Consider the following 14,175-nt stretch of genomic DNA (forward strand, 5'->3'; position numbering starts at 1 on the left):
GCAACATTACATCATGACCATCGACAACAGTTTTGATCCAAACCTTTCTATTGACTCGTTGGAAAATATTATCTAAAACTGCATGTACTGAATAAGGTTCACTTGCATCAGTGAGCGCACTTAACATAAAGTTTTCATCTGTCCTAGCAGACGGTTCTGTCTGACTTTGTGTTGCTGTCTTAGCCATACAGACATCCTCAATGTGACCTTTGACCTCAAATTTCCTGCAGACAAATGCTCTGCAGGGACAATTTTTTCGGTCATGTTTAATGTAACAGCTAGGGCAAGACTTCAACATACCTGTGTTCTGTGCATTGGCTTGTTGCTTCCCATTGGTTTGTTGATTTTGGCGCGATCTTTGATTGTACTGACCTGACATTTTGTTTACTGTTTCTTCAATAGCTGGAAAAGCTATTTCCCCCCTTTAAAATTTTATTGGTCTCTGTGGTATTGATGAATGCTGCAGCCTTTTTAAGAACATCATTAAAAGAGGGATCATCATCAAATAGACACTGGCGACGTACATCAGCATGTGGCGTCTCTTTAATGATTATGTCACAAAGTTGTTCATCAACATAACTAGTGCCACAGCCTGTGCTTTTGCACGTGAAAGCGTAGTGCCGTGCAAGTCCACGAAGTTCTGCAGCCTAATCAACAAAAGACTGACTAGTCTTCATTTTACATTGAAAAAATTCAAATCTTGCTGCCTGAACATGTATGGTATCTGCACAATTTTCATTAAGTTTCTCCGACAACTCAGTAAATGACTTGCTTGTAATATCCTCTGCGCCAAATAAGTTTGACAACAAGTCGTATGTCTCAGCCCTTACCCAAGATAGTAAGCATGCTCGATTCTGACTGTCATCTACCACCCGATACACATTAAAGCGCTGATTAAAACGTTGAAGGTACTTGTTCCATTTTTCTTGATCCCTGTCGTATGCTTCAAACTTGGGTATGATGACAGCTACTAGTATTGATGCAGCACTATCGCTCTTGGTAGCTTCAAAAAAGGAGATAAACTGCTTCTGTAGATCAGCGTTTTGCTGCTGGAACTGGTGTTGCTGTTTCTGCATAGCATCAATCAAAGCTCTTATGCTAGGATCCATAGCAATATTATAGAAAAAATGATGGCTGTGAGTCCACAATGTTCGTTCTTAACACCAGTTGTTGTATTGTATTATCACGAGAGGACTTGTATTACAGAAAACACAGCTAACATGTAAGAAGCACATAGAGGAACTGACTTAGTTAGCAAGCCCATAGCTATTGGTCATTAGACAACTATGTGATTATAGCACAGCTAAAAGAAAGCGTGTCTGCACAGCTAATATGTAACACCCACAACTCCTAAAACATAGAAAAAATTTTATGCAATTGCTTCTCTATGATGTATGGTAAAAGATAGTGTATGTAATGAACATTTACTACTGAGATCATGGTTTACAGTGGAACCTTGGTGCTCGAACTCAGTTTTTGACTAAAGAAATTGAGAATTGTTTGTCTTGGATGTCGATCATAAATTCGGTTCTCGACCAAACCAAAGCATGCGCATTTGAATTAAACGTTCGGAACAGCTCCGGAAACAACATGTGTATATGTTTAGCGACACTGTTATGAGCCACTTTCAGAAGGTTCTTAAACAAAGGGAGAAGTTTCGTGTCATAAATTCTTTACAAAAAGGAGCCATCTGGGAGAACGCCGCCTCTACCGAAGAGATCTTCTTTCAAAGATGTGAATTAAACGTGCCATTGCTGTTTCTATTTTCTTTTTCACGTAATTTTTGATGTAACATATCTGTTGCATTTTTATGATGTTTCATCAATTTCTGCGCTTTTTGGTATTGTATCATAACCATTGATGCTTTCGATGTTTCAAGAGCAAAGCATACGGAATGCTTACTTTTAATTTTGTGATTTTATCATTATAAATAGAAAATATTTTGTTGAAATTAAATACAATCTATATCTACCTGTTTTTATTTATAGTATGCACTATACATTACAGTTCATGGTGTAAAATGTTAAAAAATGCTTTACCAAAGTCGTTAAGTTGACTTGGAATGGATTAAAACTTACATATATTAGTTCTAATGGGAAAATTTGTATTGGATCTCGGACAACTCGGTTTTCGGTCAACCTTCTGGAACGGATTGTGGTTGAGAATCGAGGTTCTACTGTAGTTGTATTCTTCACATTGTTAGCTTTCAGAAAACGTATGCATTGTGGAGGTTTAATTGACAACTTTTTAGTTTACTGGGGATTAGCTTCTTGCCTCAATTAACAGTGAAATAGACAGTCGTTTGAGAAATTTTTATGGTCAGTACTCAGGTTAATATGCAAATGAGCCTTACTAATATAAATGCATATTGCAAAAAAGTTCTGTGTTTTTAGTAAGCTAAATTAGTTTGAGGTAAATATAAAGTTTGTTATGTAGCATCGCATAAGTGTAGCGAACCGAATGTGGTACGTGAGCTGTAAGTGGCTATGTGTGACTTGAAGATTTCAGTCCATGCAGTACTGTACAAAATAATGTTGCATTTTATTGCAGATCATAAACACTAGATAGGTATTTGTTATTTTGTGAGCGTGGTAGGGAATTTGAACAATTAAAATCCGCTTTTCTGTTCGTAATATCCTGTTTTCAGGTCGGGCCGGCTGCATTTTACCATTACATAAAAAAACATCTAAACTAGACATTTGATGACTCAATGAAATAATTTTGGACTATTCTACAGGGCAGCTGACCAATAAATTAACACTATTGAAATCTTACTTATTGATTGTTTATGCTAAAGCTGGTAGCCAATTTTCTCATTTATCTTGAATGAAGATAAATCATTGTCAAGGCGGATAAATGACTGCCTTCACTTTCCTCTTCTATTATAGTTTCTCATAATATATTTCTTGCAATGATTTGTTGACTTGTAAAACTGAAATACATTAATGATGTGTAAGCGGAGTATGTTGTTCAAGGTTTGATTTCGCTGTAGGTACCTACCTTGGCAGACGTAATGTTTGCATGGACTGCTAGCAAAAGATCTCCACTCCGGAAATATATTGTGATTGTTTACAGCATTTAAAAACTAGGCCTAGCATTCTTTTTGTAAACATTAAGGCATTGTATTTTACGTATTCTATCAAATGTTTGGTCCAGGCTAGTTGTTTTTCCAGTTTTGGCCAATTAATAAGCAGTTATGCTTTTATATTATTGGCCAGATTATTGGCCCGATTCATCTGACACTTAAAATTTTTTTTTGAGGGATCACATGAAGGAGTGTTTCATTTGAACATGGGCTGAAATGACCTTAAAGTAATGATGTTGTTGACATTCATGTCATTTTTTGTCAAGAATGAGTGAGTTCTCGACAGAAAATATGGGTGAAGTTCCATGAAATTCCTTACTTCCAGCTTACATTTTTACTTAGCGAATAGTTTAGTATAGCAGACCCAACTTTCTACACATTCGGTGTGCCAACCTACGCGCTCTATTTTTCCTGCATTTTCTTCCATTGAGCACTTTTGTGGTAGCCAAGGTTTGTGGTAGCCAACACCTTTTCACAACTGAGGTGCTAGTGTACATTTTTGTCATGAAGACAAGTTATGGTTTACGATTTTTAAATGTGAAACACTGTATTACCGTACTTAATTATTTAGTTTTTCGTATACAAGTTGATCTCTATGCAATTTCAGCGAAAGATAGTTGCCATCAGGGGCATTATTGATGTTCACCGCAGTTAATGTTGGAATTTTTATAAAAGATTGTGTATTTTAATTAATACGGGTGCGTTTTTCAGCTGTTGTTGAAGGTGAATATAGAAATTTTGTGACTGTCTGAAATTATCAGTGATTTTAAGCTTCATTAATCAGCCATTCAGCAATGGATTTTAATTCGTTTTATTCTCAATAACACCTTTTAGTAAAAAAAATCCATTAAATTTGTATTTGTCTGATATTTAAATGTTTTGTTGACATCTTCGCTAACGTAACTAAGCTGTTTAAAGAGGCAGTAATCATTTTAAATGCTTAAAGATTGTTGAAATATTTTGGTGAGTTAGATTTATAACACGAAGAATTCCTGTATAGCTACAAATTTACTGCATTCTTTAAAAAACACTATCATTTGTAAATACTAAATATATTAATCAAATCTCCAAAATTAATTGATGGTTACCTACATGTAGCCTTTTCTTCTTTACGCTAGTCTTTGAATAAGAGATATATTACTTGATACAATGTAATTTTTTGCAGGTCAGTGTAAATAAGTTCTCATAGTTGTCATCTCAGAATTTTTCTCAAGTACATTGTTGCGATGCTTTGTCGTCATATTTGGAAAAAACACGGTTTTTATAAAAAAAATGAAAAAACCAAGTTTTTTTATTTATACCGTTTTTTATGGTTTAAACCGTTTTTTATGGTTTTTATAATTTTAACCAGGTTTTCGCAATTTCAAGTCTAGTTAATATCACTTACTATAGCTGCATGATTGAGTATTGCACATGCATATGTGTAATCATCTGTTAAAGATGGCACTGTGGGAGTTGTCATGGAAAAATAAAAAAGAAAGCATGGAAATTTCGGAATGATTCTCAATCAATCATGATTGATGAAATACAGAGCAGACATCTTTTGACGTGAAGTGAATATTGTAAAGGTTTGTCCGACCTTCACTTTGCTCCACTAGTACAAGACTTGGGCATAAGTACAATACATATATTTCTGCTTAGTTAATCAAGGTGTACAAGAAAAAATCAAGTAACAGGCAATGAACAGGCCCAGAACAGCTCTGCTTTTCCACACAAATGTTTGAGCCTATATAGCTAGTAAGCTCTGGCTCCGTTCTACTTGGCTGGACCCGGCATGGCTCGGCTTGGCTGAACTCCGACTTCATTACCACGCCTGATTGAACACAGCTTGGCCCGGCCTAACTCGGCCCTATGCTCAGCTCCCAGTGGACCACATTCCACAACATTCTCCCCCATTGGTGACCCTTGTCTCCAATCTAGCCCTTGGGAGAGAGCCTACGGTAGCCACGTGGCAGACCTCCTCTTCTGTCAGAGTTCTGTTCAGGTCCTCCACATCCGTGTCTAATGCAGCTGCCCCGGGGCAGCTTGTGCCGGCCTCGGCGGCCGCCTTCTCCCACTTCCTATCTCCCTAGTCTGCTACCACACCGACTGGTTTCGGTGCACTTAAGGCTTTGTCAGCTTCTTTCAAGCTCCTGGTGACCGAAGCCAATATTTCTGGCAAAGACGCATCACATGCGTCATCCAAGTTTTACAACAAAATGAGAGCGTCCGGGGTGAGCGAGTGCTCCAACAAAAAGGCCCTGGTAGCGGCCGTGAGAACTACCTGGTTGTCCTCTTGTCCCACCACCGGGTTTTGTGCCAGTGACTCCATCGAGTAGCACACCCCGTTCTCGTACCGGCCCGGCCTTCTGGTAGTCCGGGCTGGCCTTGGGTTGTGGCGGACAGGTTCCAATGAAGTCTCCGGTGTCGGAGCCGTTCCACTTTCCTCCGGGTTTGATTTCGGTTCTCCCGGAACCTTTTCTCCGGCCTGCTGTGTCGAGCTCCCTCCATGTTGGAACCCCTCCTTGACTCCAGAGTGACTGGGGCCTGTTCCAACCTCTCTGGGCAAACATGATAGGGTTCTAGCCTTCCTTCGCTCTGGATGGAAGATTGGCCCTGCCGTTCCATCATATATGTGTGGTTCTCCCTGGCCTTCAAGATCTGGTATGGTCTCATGAACTTTGCCTGCAGCTTGGGGTTTTCTACTCCTTTCCAGCGTTTGTTCGTGAGCCATACCCTGTTGCCTGGGGCATGCAGCGGTGGCTCTTCCTTGTCTTCTTGTCTCACCTCCATCTGGCTTCGCCATAGTGCCTCTTGCACTGGCTACAGTCTTTGCTGCACATCCAGAGCATCCTCGAAGGCAGGAAAGAACTCGGTGGGTGGAGGGTAGCTTTTCAGCTGGTCCAGCAACCTCAGCTTCCGTCCCAGCACTAGCATGTTGGCCATTTCTCCAATCATGGAGTGAGGGGTGCCTTTGTATGCCCTCATCAGCTGGGGGAGCAGTAGGTCCCACTCATCATGTCCCCGAGCCAGGAGCAGCGCTGTCAAGGAGTTTCCGAGTCTCCGGTTATTCTGCTCCACAACTCCATTTGCCTGTGGCTGATACTGAGTCGTGTGGGTCTTCCCTACGTTCCAGAGTTGGTACAGTTTAGCCATCAGTTGGCTCTCGGACTGTACCTCCTGGTCTGTGTATATCTGCTCAGGCAATCTCAGGTAGCAGAAGACCCGCTCATCCAGTGCATTGGCGACCACTGGGGTCTTGGCGTCAGGTAGTGCCAAGGCGTCATGCCACCGAGTGAAGTGTTCAGTGAGAACAAAGCACCCACTTGTTCCCCCTTGGCGTGACAGGAATTTGCCCCATCAGATCCATGGCCACCTTCTGCCCGGGTCGTCCTGCGTAGAGCCTCCTTTTTCCTCCAGCCACTTTTGTCCCTCCATGATTTGCGGCCTGGCACACCTCGAAACTCATGATGAGCTGTCTGACTGTGGATGTCAGTTCAGGCCAGCACCACGTCAGTTGGAGGCGACCTATCTTCCTTCCCACCTCAGAGTGAGCCAAGGTGTGCGTTTGCCACATGGCCGGAGGACAGATGGTGCACCATCTGGCATGGCCCTGCGGGTCCACGCGTGCTTCCAGTACGCCGTCCTATCATATGCGCAGAGAGCCCCGCTCGTCATGAAGGATGTCCAGTTCTTTTCTCCCAACCTCCAGGTGTTCTGCTGGCACCTCCTTTCCTGTGGCGATGGCACGGTACATGATGGCCACTGGTCCTTGTCCAGTAGCCTGTGTCCTTGCCAGTTCACATTTTGGTCCTGTCACTCCTGTCAGGGCTGATAGCCCCTCGGGGAATCCTCTGGCACCCAGATGCAATCCCGCCATTGTTTGGGCGGGAGTCCCGTGCAGGTTGCTGGCCCCAGAGGGTATGTGACGTTGCCCAGGGTCAATCCCGCTATATCGAAGGTGGGAGTCCTATCTGGGCAACTGGTCGGTACCCACGCGGCTAATGGTCCTTGTTCCCTTGCCAGTTCTTTCTGTGAGGGGCGGCCATTCCTGTTCAATGCTTGCGCATTGCCGGCAGTCCTCGCAGGTTTGCCTGCTCAATCCATGCACATTCTTGTGGCCAGTCCCTGACCCTCCAGGACGTAGCGGAACTCCCACCATGATCTCAAGCCACTGGGCTACTTGGTTTGAGGGTTCCCTCCTGCATAGCCACCGGAGTGACGCGTGGTCCGTCCGTAGGAGAAATTTCTGGGCATACAAATATGGTCGAAAGTGTTTGACCGCCTTCACTACCGCAAGTAGCTCCCGTCGAGTGACGCAGTAATTGCGTTCCGAGGGGGTAAGGGTGTTGCGGTCATAGGCAATGACTCTCTCGCAGCCCTTCTGTACTTGGGACAGCACGGCCCCACTCCACATCCGCTAGCATCAGTGTCCAAGATGTACTGCCTCCGAGGATCCGGATAGCCCAGAATCGGGGTGGTGCTGATGCTCTCCTTCAGCGTATTGAAACCGGCATGTTCTCCTCCGCCCATTTCCAGGGCTCTCTCTTTGCAGTCAGTCGGTGCAATGGGTGTGCTGTAGTGGTGAACTCCGGGATATAATTTCAGTAATTGCCGACCGTCCCGAGGAACCTTTGGAGTTCCCTCACTCCGTGCGGACCCGGCCACTTTGCTACTGTCTCCACCTTGTCGGGGTCTGTAGAGACTCCATCTTGGCTCACTATGGGACCCAGGTAGTGGACCTGGGGTTGCAATAGCTCACACTTGGAGGGCTTCAGCTTTAGTCCGGCCATGTGGAGTCTCTGGAAGCCCTCCTCCGGCCGATGTGAATGCGTATTAAAATCCGGGGTGGCGATGATAATATCATCCAGATATAGAAGCAGCGTTCTCCAGTGGAAGCCATGTAGAACACGTTCCATGAGTCTTTGGAAGGTGGCGAGGGCGGATGTCAGTCTGAAAGGCAACACCTTGAACTTCCTCAGCCCGGACCGCGTCGAGAGAGCCGACTTCTCCTGCGCCTCTGCATGCAGGAGTACCTGCCAATACCCGTTTGCCAGGTCGAGCATGCTGAAATAGCGACTGCCGGAGGTTTGTGCGACCTTCACTTTCCTCCACTAGTACAAGACTCATGCATGAGTACAATACATATATTTCTGCTTAGTTCATCAAAGTGTACAAGAAAAAAATCAAGTAACAGGCAATAAACAGGCCCAAAACAGCTCTGCTCTTCTACACAAACGTTAGAGCTTATATAGCTAGTAAGCTCCGCCTCCATTCTACTTGGTTGGACCCGCCATGGCTCTTGCTTGGCTTAGCTGAACTCCGACCTCATTAACACGACTGACTGAACACAGCTTGGCTCGACTCAACTCAGCCCTATGCTCAGCTCCCAGTGGACCACATTCCGCAACAATATTTTACATACAGCTCTATATATAATAGGAATTTTATATCAAGTGATTAGTCGTTTGGTAGTGTAGAGCAGAGCATAATGCAGATGCATTGCTAGTTGTTGGAGCAGTTGCAAATGACTCAACTTCTATCACCTGAATACTAGCATCACTATCTAAATTAGGGTTTCTGCTTGATATTTTGCTACGTGAGCTTTAAGCCTATCTGCGTGACCTTGCGTTTCGATAGCACACCTATAACATTTTCCCTTGAAACCTTTGCCTTTTGCAGTTCGAGTGAAAAACTGCCAAATGGGATCCTGTTTGCGTGGCATGTTGGAAGTTTGAAACAGAACTTTAACTTTTCAAAACAGAAAAAACTTGATAAACTGAATTCTAACAATCCAAGTACTTTGGCTTGTGCCCAATAAATGTAATATTAATTTGCATACTTAAAGCTTTTGCCCAAAAGGTTTTTGTTGTTTTGATTTCTCATCATCAGTAATTCTTTCTCACTGGCCAGACTTGAGAAAATATTTATTAAATATTAGAGAGGACGATTGGATTAATATATTTCACATGTTTTTTTATATTTCATTTGTAAAGGGAGATCATCATATCAATTGATAAAACCAATTGAAAATGAAATTCACTAATTCATTGTTCTGCTAGAATTTCATGTAGTTTCAACTGGAGCTTTCTCATCAACTTACTACTGTGTCCTAAATAGACTTTCACAGCTGATAATTACATATAATTGCATTTCTATCGCACATGGACCACCAGGAGCTTAAAATATTGTTTTTCACAAAAAAATAATGAAAAACCCATAAAAAATGGTTTTTTTTGGCTGGTTTACACCGGGTTTGAACTGCTCAGTTTAAACCATCGGTTTAAACCGAACCAACCCTGTTTGTCGTGTGGCGATGCTGTATGCAGTTTCAATTATTTCTGGTACTGCTGCTTGTGAAAATACTAATGATGATGTAATTATGAAAATATCAGGATAAAAAATGGCATCGAAGGAATTATGAATAAGACTAAACGTGAAAGATATTAACGCTAAAGCAGATACAGTAGGTGCTCCTATAATGTAAACCTCCGCTATCATAAATGTCACTTATATTAAATAATTTATGTAAAGTTTTGGCTTTGTTTTACGTAAGAATTTCTATATAACATAAAAGATCAAGTCAGTGTAAGTTCTCAAATTTGATTTAAATAACCAGAATTCCATAGGTAGCGATGGTAATAAAAAATATTGCTTTCTCGCTTGTCGCACTTTGGAGAGAAAATGATGTATGGATGTATCTATATTGTATGCACTAGCGCCCTCCCAGCTGCTAGAGCTCACGGCACGCTAGACTAGTCTAGTGTGTCATGAGATATTGTCAGGTATGCTGAGGAATCAAGAGAATAAGTAGCTACATAATTATTTAGAAGTACTTGAAGGCAGAACTTTGATAACGTGGGTGTTAGAGTGTTGGTCCACCAATCTGAGTGTCAGTGATTTGGAGTCTTGTTGAAATCAATTCTTTAGCCTAATCTCTAACCTTGGCTTTACGAAAATGGGCGGACACACTGGCACCTTGTTAAGATGGTAACTATATATACTTTTGTTTTACTTTGTTTTTGAAATATACAGTATTTTTTATTTTTTCTTTCCACTTTAGATGTTCCGAATTATAAAAAAAATTAAATAGTGGATTTTTATAGACATTGGAAGGTGTGTGCTCCCCTTGACTTAACATGAAATTATTCTAATCATGATTTCCCTAAACAATTGTTGCTGCTAGCAAACGGAGACCCACAATATAAACTTGGGCTAACATGACCTTAAAATTATAATGTTGTTGACATGTCGTATTTTTTGACAAGAACGAGTGAGGTTTAAACAGTTCTGTTATCAGCATGAAAACAGCAAGTTTAAAGTGGCAATGCTGAATTTAGCCTAATTGAATATGTTGAGAGTGAATAAATTGATTCATTGTCAGAATAAAAGTTTTGGATAATTTCAACCATCTGTATTATAAAGAATAATTAAAATGTTACTGTTCAGTTATATGTATTTTGTTTCATTAAGTGTTTTTTAGCCTTTACATAATTCATAACACTGATAAATTTATTTTAAGTATCTCCACATTTGCTCCTAATTGCGCCAAGTCTACAACTCTTCAACAAACAATTTCAATTTGTATTTACAGGCGTTTAGGTGTTTTCATTCTTCATGGTATAGGTTTATGTTCAAATGGTCATGCCTCTTTCAGGGTAATTAGACAGAAAGCGAGTACAACGATTCCAATCACCAGCCACTAACCTCCAGATGGAAATGACCCCAGCTGTCGAAAATTTTGACAAAGTATTAGAGACAGATATCATGGTATGTATGCATGAAGTTATAGCACTATGACAACTTACCTTCGCTTATGAAGTAGTCATATTTCAGCCAAAACAACGATAGTTTACAAACAGCCACACCGTTAGAGCAGGTGCATGATTGGATGCAGGATTTTATTTGTGTTTTCTGACTCACAGTTGAATCAATCATTTGTGTAAATTATAGTAAAATTGAAACTTGAGATACAAGTATAATGCTCGACATCATATATTGGGAGAGCATTACACTTGAGTAACTTCCAATTCCAATTAGTAAAATAAACTTCTGTGGTAAGGTACATCATGTGCGCGTGCATTCACACACATGTGTGCACATCCACGCCCATACCCAAGCGCTCACACATAAGCACATGTATGGGCGTGTGTGTATGGGCCTTTTTTCATTTTTGGTACAGATTTACACATCCAGTAGCGTTGGACCTTTTTTACACTAGCCAATAATTTCATCTGATTCAACTCACTCATGCCTGAAAAATAATGTGCTAAAGAAGTAACTAAAGCTTGGTATAGACAAAGAAACTTTCTGGAGTGATTCTTAAATAGTGATGGAATACATATCCAATGATGTCAGTAAATTTCAACTGTCTGTTGCCAGCAGGGTAAGTGAAATTAGGAAGACAACTGAACCCAAACAATAGAATTATGTTCCGACAGAGTTCAATCCAGCAGACATAGCTTCTCGTGGAGCAAGTGCTAAAGAAATCATTGATAATGACTTGTGGTGGAATGGACTTACCTTCCTCAGATATCTCGATGTGCTAGATTTCATTAAGAAAAATCAGGTCAACATAACAATTTAATGAATCTTGCCCAGAAGTGCGAAAAAAGGATTAGTCACCATAGCTACTTTCAACACACAGAGCATAACAAAAAAATTCACTCCATTCAGTAGTTGAAAGAAACTAGTGCATAGCATTCCTGAAGAGCTTTGTCAAACAGAAACAGTGGACGTGCAAAGAGCGGAAGACCAATGATCTGAAATAAGCTAAAGTACTCGTCTGAAAAATGGCACCAGCGGAGTAATATCCTATGAAGGAGAAGTCTCTCATCAAGCTCAACCCTAAGATTGATGACGAAGGTATAGTTCGTGTTGGTGGGAGAGCCAGTGTTTCAACATTAAGTTATCAGCAGAAATACCTTATCATCATTCCTAAGCACCCTCACTTAGCATATCATTTGACAGTGCATTACCATAAACAAATATCACATTTAGGAAAGAGAAGCACACTCACAGCAATTAGAGATGTTGGAATACAGATGGTAAATGGAACTGGTGTGGTAAAGCGCATGCCTAAACAGTGTGTAGGCTGTGCTAGGCTAAGAAAGGCACCAGACACCCAACTTATGGGAGAACTCACTAAAGAAAGAATGTAGGCTACTCCTCTATTTGCAAACATAGGAATTGACACCTTTGGACCTTATTACATGAAGGACAAGCGCACAGAGCTGAATAGATGGGGACTTATGATAACCTGTCTCTACTCTTGAGCAGTTGATATAGAGTTCTTAAACAACATGAGCGGAGACACTTTAACAGAAGCCCTCAGATGCTTTATGGCCTTAGGGCCTGTTCAAACAAAATATTGTGACAATGGAACTAATTTTGTTTGAACAAATAATGATATTGAAAAGCAGCTAGAGATAACCAGTAAGAAAACCAAGCAATATTTGCTAGAGAGCCGCATTCATCTCAAATTCAACTCAGCTGAGGCAAGTCATCAAGGAGGAGCCATGGAAAAGATGGTTTGTTCGGGAAGAACAGTACTCAATGCAATGACCTTTAAGCTGGAAACAAACTAGACACCAAAATCTTAAGAAATTTTTTCTTATGAAGCATAGAATATCATCAACAGTAGGCGCCTGACCGCCACCTCGACTAGCGAACCTAAGTGTCATGTGATTACACCTAATCACATATTGACCATGAAATGTCAGTCATTACTGGCACCATCACCTGGAAACTTCACCGAAGATGATTTTCATAGCAGCAAATGGTGGAAGATGGCCCAAGCAGCAGCAGAGGAGTTCTGGAAAACATGGAAAACTGAATATGTAAGCAGCATAACAATTTGTCAGAAATGGACCAGAACGAGACAAAATTTCAAAGAAAGGGACATTGTCAAAGACAACCAGGCAGCTAGAAATGATGAAATGGAAAGCTATAAATGAAAGCTAGATAAAGTGACCAAAACTATTGCAAGCTCAGATGGCTTAGTGCGCAACCTAAAAATCAAAATGGGGAACCGAGTTTTTGATGAAAAAAGGGTTACCCATGCATTCACCAACTGTTCGGCAGAGGTCACTTCACAGTGTAATAATTTTGCTGAGTACTTAGATTAGCAACTATATATCATGTAGGATTATTCATTATCAATAATTTAGTGAGATTTAATCAACAATTAAGAAATCACAAACAAACAACAGACAAAAAAAACTATGTATTACGATAAATTCAAGAAAGTTAGATGGTAGTGTAGGAAAAGTGTGTTGGTTGAGCATTATTGGAGTTGTTGCATAGTCAAATTGGCCTAATACGTGATGAGTCTGATGGCCAATGATAATTGCCAGCGTTGAGTCATCAGCTACGGTTTTGCTTAACTCATAGCGTGATGTTTTTCCAACTTCTGTAGAAGGCAGCCAGATTTGAATCATTACTCTTATTTATTAGGTGGTCAATTGCTAAGGGATTATTTATTATGGATTACAGGTTAGTTGCATATGCTATTTTATTTTATTATACCATGTTGTATTGTTTCTTTTCACATTTCATTTGATGTTCAGTACTTTCACTTGCTATCATACTGTAACTGTCCATATTTCATTGCATTCATAATTATTGTGCTTAGCGAGTTGGTATAAAAATGGTACTGAAATATTATTTCAGGTTTCATGGTAAAATAAAGATTGCTAACCGCACACTTAACCAGTGAAATTTTCTCTCTGAAAATCCTGAGTAAATTCAACATTTAGAATTTCCATAAACTACAGTACCTCTCCTTACAACTGCCTGATATCATCTATCCTGCAAGCCTCTCCTTCACCCCATTTGCACCTTTCCTACGCTGACAACTCCCCTGACATCTCACATCACCTGCGCTTTCGCACCGGTTTAAGAGTACAAACAACAATACTCTCCATGGATCACCTTTATCTATACGCGCGGATAACTAATTTTAGGAACTTTCCATTTTTGAAAACTGGGTCATGTTGTATGACGTAAACCTGCCTATAGAGTATTTGTAAGAAATGTTGCTTATCCTTCCACACTGCTAATATTTTACTTTTACTGCATAATCGGGTGGCTTCATCAACTTCTCACAACTG

General features: G+C 40.8%; 1 protein-coding gene across 2 annotated transcripts in view; it reads left to right on the top strand.

Annotated features, from left to right (window-relative positions):
• LOC137387047 (gastrula zinc finger protein XlCGF57.1-like) overlaps window positions 1-14,175 on the top strand; it is a 210,073-nt gene that overhangs the window by 172,327 nt on the left and 23,571 nt on the right. The window contains exon 2 of one of the 2 annotated variants that reach the window (XM_068073332.1): window positions 10,722-10,834. The exons of the other annotated variant lie outside the window; for it this stretch is intronic. Within the exon in view, the coding sequence (XP_067929433.1) occupies window positions 10,778-10,834 (57 nt within the window). The 5' untranslated portion in view covers window positions 10,722-10,777. The remainder of the gene's footprint in view (window positions 1-10,721; window positions 10,835-14,175) is intronic. 2 annotated transcript variants of the gene reach the window in all.

Source organism: Watersipora subatra, chromosome 2, assembly GCF_963576615.1.
Source record: "Watersipora subatra chromosome 2, tzWatSuba1.1, whole genome shotgun sequence".
In the NCBI taxonomy this organism is placed as follows: Eukaryota; Metazoa; Bryozoa; class Gymnolaemata; order Cheilostomatida; family Watersiporidae; genus Watersipora; species Watersipora subatra.